Below are 10,240 nucleotides of genomic sequence, written 5' to 3'. Positions count from 1 at the left end.
CTAACCTGTTCTCCTGGCTGTCTCCAGGTTTACAGGTGTTTAACAGGCAGATCCATCTCATCCAGCCTGACAGAGCTGAAGAGAGTCAGTGAGGAGGAGACGTCTCTGCCTGGGCTTTTCTTAGGCGCTGGTGTCCATCAAACGCGCATGTCCTCTTCTTCCTTCATATGAAATAAGGTCTGTGTACTTCTTTTAAATAATGGTCAACTTAAATATTTTAACATTTGGAATCTTTTATTTATTGGTCTATTTATTGGGTTATTGCTGCGACTTGCCTCTTTATTTTTTTACCATATGTCCCTTGACATTTAAGCACTTTTTCTGTTTGTGTGGTGTTTGTAGAACCTGCATGTGTGTGTATGGACTAGGAGGCTGCACATCTGAATCTGAATATATTGTGGATTTTAAGTCTGTTTTTGAGTCAGTCATAATAACCAAATGACATTAATTTTATACTTTGAATGACTGTTTTGGATTATTGAAGCTGTGCTATGAACTATGTGCATATTCTATTTCAAGCCATTGGCCTAAGCCAGTCCTTCATGGCCGAAAACCAAATATGGACCTCGATGGAGACCTGAACAAACCAGAAATAGATCTCTCTCTTCCATTGTGTTTTATGTGAAGTCCCATCTTAACATAAACACTATGCCTTTTTTATATAATTTGTGGCCCAACTTTCTGGCCTTGAACAAAATAAGGAAAATTCAAACAGAAAATTAAAAAAGGGACATTTGTCAATGAAAATGTATTTCACATATTGTTAATGAGCAGAGGTGTCACTGCTGTCCCAACTGGGCGATGTGAAAACAAACCCTGTCATGAGACTCACACCCTGTGTAGCGGGATACACCCATACATACATGTATTCGCCACACGGCTCCAATTAATTATTATTCTTTTTTTTAAATATTTTGGTTGTTTGTCACTCGCTGTTCATTTCTGCTTTGCTGCAGCACAGAGCCTGGCGTCACCACGCAGTCATGTGACTCGTTTCCATTTCTTTAGAAAGCAAGGATGCGTGTGCAGCAGCAGGGACACCACGTCCTCTGAAATACCAGTGATGATCTCTCTTTCTCTCTGTATATTTAAATGAATACATGCATTGTGCATGTCTGTTTGGAATAGGTTGTTGCGCAGTTGTTGTTTTTCTGAACTGTGAGACTCTTATTGCTGCAGCTTTGTTGTTGTACTTGCACTTTAAAGCCCAAATAATCTTTGGGAGTGTCTGTTCATGGCTTTAACACTGAGGAGGTGTTGGCTGATTAACGTTAGGTGTGTGTTATTTTAGCATCAGGGCACAGTTTGCATCTGAGTGGAAGACGAGCTCATCTGTATGCAACTATGCTGCAAGAGATTTACATGTGAAGGTGCTGGGGTGTGGCTGAAGGGGGGCTATGTGTGTGTGTGCGTGCGTGAATGCGTGTGCATGCTGAGCTGTGTGACACGTCAGTCAGAATGCATCCCACCTGACTGGTTTGGAAGTTCACATTCCAAAGCTGGCAGAAGCTTTGGATTCCTGAGGTGTGAGATGGTGTGTGTGTGTTTGTGTGTGTGTGTGTGTGGGTGTCGTCGTCTCTCTCAGGTAGGGTCAGAAAATGAAGAAGCAGGTGAACCCAGGCAGGGCTGTGTGGTCACAGGGACAGGCGGTTATACCTAGTTATACCTACAATGTGTAAAAAGGTTTCAGGTGCAGGCAGAACAAAGGTGATAATTAACACAAGATCAAATCACACACTCCCGTTACACCCATTTCATATGGTGTTTTACTGTAATGAAAAACATGCACTGACTGTGTTCTCAAGCAACAATAATTATTATCGAATAATCAACAGTCTGTGTCTGTATAGACATATTTCATTTCTGGTTTTGAAACTCGTGTCTGAAATCTGTCACTGGTAAGAAAAGATTGGGGGAATTTGCAGCTTTACATCTAACATTGTTCCCATTTCCTTTTTACAGGAAACTTTGAAGCAGTGTTGTGTTTCCATGGTTTCTTGCACTTCAACATAAATTCCAGGATATGTGGATGTAAACACACAAGAAAATGATGGTGAGTATGAGATGAATGAATACACAGAGAGAGAGGGAGAGAGAGAGAGAGATGCTCTATCCATATCCAGAAGATGGATGATCACAAAAGTCGTGTTGCAAACGTGTTGCGGTGTCTTATTTTGTGTATCATAACCACTTTAAAATACAGACTACAAGGTACTCGGAGGGCCTGGTCCTCGATGACTCAGAGAAGGGAGTCATCGTCAAAGGAATCACAGATGAAACAATAGCAGCAAAAAGTGGCCTGCGGGCAGGTGAGAGAGAAACAGTTGAATTTCCTGTTTGTTCTACTTTAAGACAAGTGAAACAATATACATGTTAGAATGGGTTGAATTGAAAATGAAATGTTTTCCTTTTTGTTGCAGGGGATGAGATCGTTGCAGCCACTATACACCTTGACCACCTTAGCAAAAGTGAAGTGATGAGCATCCTGAAAGTCCTGGAGCCGTATGATAACAACATGAAGGTTCTGACAAAGAAGGACCTGAGTGCCAACGCTGGCTTCGGCTCCTTGGGACTTAGAAGTCCTGCAGAGGTACACTTCTTAGACAAAGCTCAAATGTTATGAAACAAACTTTTACCTAAGATTTGGTCTTGATTCAGCCAAAATCATGAGGTGTTTGTGATTTCACTTCTGCAGTGAAAACGATTAAACTGTGGTGCACACAGCTTTAAAAAATACATTGAGAAATAGAAGGTAACAGTTTTTGTGTACAGGCTAGCAGGTGTGTACGTCTCCACCTCTTTGGAAAGCTGGATTAGCCAGATCACTGTGTGTACAAAGGTCCTGTCGTTAAAGGGATTTAATTATAAAAAAGAAAGAAAGAAAAAAATGTGCTTGTGGTATTGACACATAGTCAGCACTGCCTGAATTGTGCCTGCCCCCTGCTGCACCTAGAACCAGCATGACACAGGTATGTTCACTCTCAGTAAAACATGGCTGCCAGCAGGGATGCTTGGAAATATGGATTTTGGCCACAGATTTCTGTCACTTTAATTAAATTAAATTCAAGTAATCAAACACAAAACAGGAACAAATAATGTCAGTCAGCAGGTCAGAGGAAGAAAGCAAGAGCATCTGTGGCAGGTCTGCTTTAAATAGCCTCCTGAGTGTGCTGTGTGCAGGTGTACTGCATCACTCAATCAGCCACAGCTCCACCCACCTGAAAGAGAAGGCAAAACAGCCAACAAGGGAAGCAAACATGGCCAGCCCTGAATCCGTCACTATACACATGTGCAAATATACTATTAAGATATCATAGGCGCCACACGGTTGGTGTAGTGGTTAGCACTCTTACCTTTGCAGCAAGAAAACCTGGGTTCGAGCCCCAGTTGGAACAAGGGCCTTTCTGCATGGGATTTGCATGTTCTCCCTCTGTGTGTGTGTGTGTGTGCGTGGGGGTTCTCCGGCTTCCTCCCACAGTCCAAAAACATGCAATATAGGGATTAGGTAAATTGGACACTCTAAATTACCCTTAGGTGTACTATGTCAGCTGAGATTGGCACAGCACCCCCTGTGACCCTCCTGTGGAGTGGTAGAAGATGGATGGATGGATGGATGGATATCATAGACTTAAATGGGTATTGGGTTTATTATCTAAACCTATTGTTAAGTTAAAATAAGCTGGCAGCTATGTTTTCAGTGTCTGAGGGAGGTTCTTGGCACAGGAGGTGTTGCACAGTGTAGCCAGGGCTGACTATGTCTCATACAACCGCACTCCAAAGTCCTGAACTATTGTGTTAATGACAAAAGTTGAAGTTTTAGTATTGTTACAGTGTATGTTCACTTGCCTTATTAATTATATCCTTACCAACAGATGCTGAACATGAACAAGGATTTGTCGCTGGATGCATCAGCAGAAGCTCCGGCTCTCTCCCTCAATGGCCGGAATGGAACGCTAAATGCAGCTCACGGGTTGAAAAGTGATATAAATGGTCCCACTCTCAATGGAGACCTTCCCAGTCTCAGTCTCAATACGCCCTCGGCAGCCCTGACTGGACCCGAACTTAACGGAGATCTTGATGCAACATTCAAAACACCTGATGTCAGTCTCTCAGCTCCACAACTCAAAGCTCCAAGTGCCTCAGTTAACGTTAATAAACCAGGAATTAAGACAGGCAATTACAAGGCCCCCAAATTCACAATGCCCGCCTTCAATCTACCTCACATTAAGACACCGCAAGCAAACATGGATGTTTCTGGTGGTATCAATGGAAATCTAGACACACCAGACCTAAACCTGTCAAGCCCAAAGTTAGATCTTAAAAGTCCAGATTTGGATCTGAATGGGCTAAATGGTCCTGATGTTAATTTAGAAATCCCAAACGCTGACCTTGAGGCACCCTCAAGCAAATTAAAGTGGCCCAATCTAAAATGGAAAGGTCCCAAAGGACCAGAGGCTGACTTAAATGCAGACTTGTCTGCACCTGATGTCAACCTGTCCACACCAAAGCTTGATGGGGGAATAGATACACCAGATGTTGACATTGATGCCCCATCTGGCAGAATCCATTGGCCTAAGTTCAAAAAGCCAGTCTTTCATGGCCGAAAACCAAATATGGACCTCGATGGAGACCTGAACAAACCAGATATAGATCTCTCTCTTCCAACAGTGGAGGGTGGGGCAAAGGCCCCTGATATTGACTTTAATTTGCCAAAGGCAGACCTTGAAGGACCAGATCTTAACATAAGAACACCAAATATTGATGCAGAGGCACCATCTGGTAAAATAAACTGGCCTCACCTGAAATGGAAGAAGCCCAGAATGCCAGGTCTAAAAGCGGACCTAGATCACGACTTGGACACACCCAACTTAAATCTCTCAAGTCCAACGATTCAGGGTGACATTAATGCACCAAATGCTGAGCTTAATCTCCCAAGAGCGGATCTCAGAGGCCCTAATGTAGATGTTCAGGCCCCAAAGGTTGACATTGATGCTCCATCTGGGAAAATTAACTGGCCACATTTGAAATGGAAAAAACCCAAACTCCATGGCCCCAAAGCTGATCTAAATGCAGATCTGAGCACACCAGATCTGGATCTCTCAGTTCCAAAATTGGAGAGTGACATTAACACACCAGATCTTGATTTGAATTTACCCAAAGCTAATGTTGATATGAAAGCACCAGATGCTGACTTTGACGTGCCTTCTGGAAAAATCAAGTTCCCGACATGGAAAAAGTCAAAGATGCAGTTTTCTGGACCAAAAGTGAATGCCCCAGATGTTGACCTTCATGCTGATATGAATGCACCCAACCTTAGTCTCTCTCCTGAACTTAATGGACCTGATTTTGATCTGAATTTACCCAAGGGTAATCTTGATGTAAAAGCACCAAATGCAGACATTGAAGCCCCATCTGGGAAGATCAAATGGCCCACTTTTAGAAAGCCCAAGATTAATGGTCCAGATGTTGACGTAGATGTGCCTGATTTGAGTCTCTCAGGTCCAAATGCTGATGCTGAAATAAATGTACCCGATGTAAAGCTAAATCCACCCAAAGCTGATGTGGACATTGACGCACCAGATGCTGAAGGTCTCTCTGGGAAATTTAAATGGTTCAAGAAAATAACACATGGCACCCTGAGAGGTCCAAAGGCTGATATTGATGCTGATGTTAAGGTACCAGATGTGGACCTCAACAAACCTGAAGTGGATTTAAGTGCACCAGATATTAATCTTTCTACACCAAACATGAAGGGTGGCATCGATTCTCCAAACCTGAATGTCAATGCTCCAGATGGAAAGGTGAAGTTTCCTACATTGAAACTACCAAAATTTAAAGGATCAAAAGTCAAAGGTCCTGAAATAGATGCTGATTTAAATGCACCAAGCATCGATTCCAGCCTTGACCTACCTGATTTGGATGTGGATGTCCCTAATGCAAACATGAATGCACCAGATTTCTCCTTCTCTGCACCAAAATTTGATGCTGGCTTAAATTCAGATTTGAACCTCACCCCACCCAAAGCAAACCTGAAAGGGCCAGATGTAAACCTTAAACAACCAGATGTTGACATCGATGCTCCCTCTGGAAAATTTAAATTGCCATCATTTAACTTTGGAGGATTTAAGGCCAAAGCTGATCCATCTGTAACAGCACCAGATGTTTCAGTTCCTAATGCAAACATAAATGCACCAGATTTCTCCTTATCTGCACCAAAATTTGATGCTGGCTTAAATTCAGATTTGAACCTCACCACACCCAAAGCAGACCTGAAAGGGCCAGATGTAAACCTTAAAAAACCAGATGTTGACATCAATGCTCCCTCTGGAAAATTTAAATTGCCATCATTTAACTTTGGAGGATTTAAGGCCAAAGCTGATCCAACTATAACAGCACCAGATGTTTCAGTTCCTAATGCAAACATAAATGCACCAGATTTCTCCTTATCTGCACCAAAATTTGATGCTGGCTTAAATTCAGATTTGAACCTCACCACACCCAAAGCAGACCTGAAAGGGCCAGATGTAAACCTTAAAAAACCAGATGTTGACATCAATGCTCCCTCTGGAAAATTTAAATTGCCATCATTTAACTTTGGAGGATTTAAGGCCAAAGCTGATCCAACTATAACAGCACCAGATGTTTCAGTTCCTGATGCAGACCTTAAATTGCATCAAGGAACAAATCTGGATCTACCAAAAGGAGACTTCCAGGTGCCTAATCTCAGCTTTTCTCCATCAGAAATTGATGGAAACTTTTCAGCGCCAAGCATAAACAGCAATCTACCAAAAGTTGAACTGGAAGCACCTGACGCCACACTTAAAACTCCTGTACTAGACTACAAAGGCCCTAAAATAGAAGCTCCAGATGTAGATGCAGGTCTTGAAAAGTCCAAATGGCCACATTTCAAGATTCCAGGCTTTGGGTCTAAAATCAAAGGTCCAGACGTCGATACCAGTACTGATCTTGATATCTCACCTGACTTGAAGGTCAACGCTCCTCATACTAATGAGATAGATGATGGGATGACGGTTCCTGCGTTCAGACTACACAGACTACCCAGACACAGCCTAAATAGCAGTGAAGGTTTCGATTTGTTCGACTTACCAAAACACGACACAGAGGAGAAGGCGTATCTCGTCAGCAAAGGAGTCCGTTTACCAAAGGTAAACGCCAGAACAGCAGCGACAGACAAGGTCGACATTCTGGAGCGACTGAAAATGGCAAGAGAAAAAGCACCCTCAGTCAACGCCTCACCAACTGACGCAAGAGGTAATATCGATCTGAACCTCGGTGTCCCAAGTTTTGATGCCAGTGCCTCTGCAGGTGATTCGTCTTTGGTGAGAGGAGGAACCTATAAAGTGGAAAAGCCAGAATCTGCGCTGGGCCTCTTTGTCCCGGAGATTTCAGATGAAAATGACAAAATGTCATTGAGCCTTTCCAACATGCTTGGCCTTAATGCCAAAGATTCTGACGCTGACTGATTCCTGCGACGTTGACCTGTTACCTAACGCTTCAGTTTAGAAACAGTGTAAATACAAGTATGTCAGTTCCTTTACTTCACATTAGCCAGTTTTCTGCAGACTATGCCAGCTTCAGTATCCTTCTGTTAAAACTTTGGGTCACCAAATGAAGGAATTTGTTTTTATAAACTATGTGTATATTCCTGTTATTTATATAAGTTCTTTTTTTTCTAAATGTCGTTGACTTACTATTATGTTACAAACTCCCTCAGCGTTACATGTTATCACAGTTATTTGTTAAAGTTTATGAGAATTGCATTACTTTAGCTACCTTAAACGTGGAGAAGAGTTGTGTGAGTGAAAGTAACTGTTAACATTTTGTTCAATAAATAACTCAGTATATTCATTATCTTTGTGATTTTTACTGAATGCAAATGAGAGACAATAATGATGCTGATGTCACGTTGGTTTGTATCCAAAGAAAAAAGATGCAAATGTAGCTTGATAACAAACACATCTGGGAATTTAGCAAAAACATAGATTCTTTTTTTTTTATTATTATAAGCTCAATTGACATCCAACCCTGTGTCAATTTGTTATTGGTAATTTCAGTTAACATTATTCTGAACATTCTGAAAAAACATCAGAGTTACAGAAACACTGAAAAGTGCTACTAATACTTATACTAATAATATTAACATGATTAGATCTGCATGTAAAGACAGTTAAGGATTTTACAACATTTCACAGCTTTATTTCACAATGAGAAAGAAATAAAAATTCAGTTGATTCTTTAAATCAGGGGTGTCAAACATACGGCCCGGGGGCCAGAACCGGCCCGCCAGAGGGTCCAATCCGGCCCACAGGATGAATTTGTTGAAATTTCACACTAATCTAAACGTAATGTCAAATGTTCCAGATACCCATGACTAAATGTTTGTGCATTTATAGATCCAGTGTGCTGTGTAAATAGTAAATTTAGGCACGATATTGTTGAAATTGCACTTATTTCTCAAGAAATGTCATGTTTTGTAAAATTATCCTTCATTAAATGTAAAACAAAGGAGAAAAAACAAAGGAGTTCTTGTTGTTCATAGGTTATTATTCTATTATTTTGCTCTTTTTACTGGTCCGGCCCCCTTGAGATCAAATTGTGCTGTATGTGGCCCCTGAACAAAAATGAGTTTGACACCCCTGTTTTAAATGAAAACAAAGAATGACACATAACATTGATTGACAAGCATGTCCTCTATTGATATAGCATGAGCGTAGAAAAAAAAGAGAAGCGTAGTAAAGTTTGTCCTTTGACTTGAGGTCCAAAAGAAGTCCTTTCTCTATGGACATCAGTACCAAAGCTCCCAGGCGATCCTGTCCGGTACTGTTTCTGGTGTGCGTCTTGATTCGCTTCAGAGCTGAGTAAGACCGCTCCACAGGGAGGTGGACACGGGGATGGTCAGCACCAGGCAGGTGAGGGGATACAGCTGCGGCATGCTCTCAGTCAGCTGTTAAGTGTCAGAAAGTGCAGAAGGTCTGATGGGCTTCTTACCTCAAAGTTTCCAAAGTTTGTACAAGACTGTCAATTCAATCTTGAGCCTGGGGAAGTCAAAGTGCAGCCCATAGTTTTCACTGTGCAGCTTCCGCGCTGTGCGCATGTTTCCAACTAATAATAATTTTTGTACTTTCATAACCTTGCCTTTTAATTTGAGTTCTGGAGTTGGACTTCCATTTTTTATTACTAATAATTTATTATTAAGTTTTTCTGTGAAAGGATGCCTTGACAAAGGTGATGCTATCAAGCTAGCCACAACACCGCTCTCTCTACCTCTTTCAGCACTCTGGGGGGCGTGGTCTGCAGTTAGACCTGTGCTGTTAGGATTTCACGAAGGCCTAGGATCTTTTTGGCCCGCCCACTTAAAGTCAAACCGTGATTGTTCAATTTGCCCATCACTCTCCGAACCAAAACACATAGCTTGGCCTTCTGCGGGATTCGAGAAGTCCTAACCAATTAATGAGCCAGCTAACCGGGCCTAATAGAGACAGACGATTCTGATTGGATAACATGTTTCAGGTAACAGGTACAGGTAACAGAAACAGTGGAATCATTGCTGATGGGAACTTGACAGTAACCTTAACTTTAGAACATAGATGAGAGAAAATGTATTAAATGTATTGTATTAAATTAAATGACATAGATTTTTAAAAAATATATATACAATTTATACATATATATACAATATATATGCATATATATATACAATTTATACATATATACAATATATATGTATATATATATACAATTTATACATATATATATATATATATATATATATATATATACATATATATATATATATACATATTTACTGCATATATATATATGTATATGATGTTTGGTGGCAAGTCCTTGGACCTCTGGCCCCGCCTCTGCTTTGGGGATCTGCCCTGGACCGGCTCGGGGGTCTGCCTGTCTTCCATCTCTGGGGGCCCTCTTGGCTTGGGGCCCTGCGTGGGCCTCTGCCTGTCCCTCCTTGGGATGGGGGGCATGCAGTTGGTGTCTGGTGGGGTGCTATATAATTTAAACTGTTTAATGTTATTAACCTGTTACTAACATACTAATGTCAGTCTAATGTTGTTTACGTTTTGTCGAGTATGTTCTGTCTATTTTATATAATTTCGATTGTTCAATGTTACTAACCCATACACTACCATTGATATTATTGTCCACCTCGCTCTCTCTCTCTGTCTCACATGCAGTCAACCATATTACATGTCGTAGG

The 10,240-nt window shown here is 41.4% G+C and overlaps 1 protein-coding gene across 1 annotated transcript; it reads left to right on the top strand.

Annotated features, from left to right (window-relative positions):
• On the top strand, positions 1–7,872 carry si:ch211-125o16.4 (neuroblast differentiation-associated protein AHNAK). Its single transcript, XM_044046664.1, has 5 exons — positions 1–177; positions 1,963–2,053; positions 2,204–2,309; positions 2,421–2,590; positions 3,873–7,872. The coding sequence occupies exons 2-5, from the start codon at positions 2,048–2,050 to the stop codon at positions 7,482–7,484; spliced, it is 3,894 nt and encodes a 1,297-aa protein (XP_043902599.1). The 5' UTR covers positions 1–177; positions 1,963–2,047; the 3' UTR covers positions 7,485–7,872.
• The last annotated feature ends 2,368 nt before the right edge of the window (positions 7,873–10,240 follow it).

This window comes from Solea senegalensis, linkage group LG15, assembly GCF_019176455.1.
Source record: "Solea senegalensis isolate Sse05_10M linkage group LG15, IFAPA_SoseM_1, whole genome shotgun sequence".
NCBI classification, from domain to species: domain Eukaryota; kingdom Metazoa; phylum Chordata; class Actinopteri; order Pleuronectiformes; family Soleidae; genus Solea; species Solea senegalensis.
This window is presented reverse-complemented; position numbering and strand designations above follow the sequence as displayed.

Excerpts from the sequence above, each read along its gene's own strand:
- si:ch211-125o16.4 (XM_044046664.1), top strand. Across the intron at positions 2,310-2,420 it reads AAAAAGTGGCCTGCGGGCAG|GGGATGAGATCGTTGCAGCC; the intron begins GTGAGAGAGAAA and ends TTTTTGTTGCAG. Across the intron at positions 2,591-3,872 it reads GACTTAGAAGTCCTGCAGAG|ATGCTGAACATGAACAAGGA; the intron begins GTACACTTCTTA and ends CCTTACCAACAG.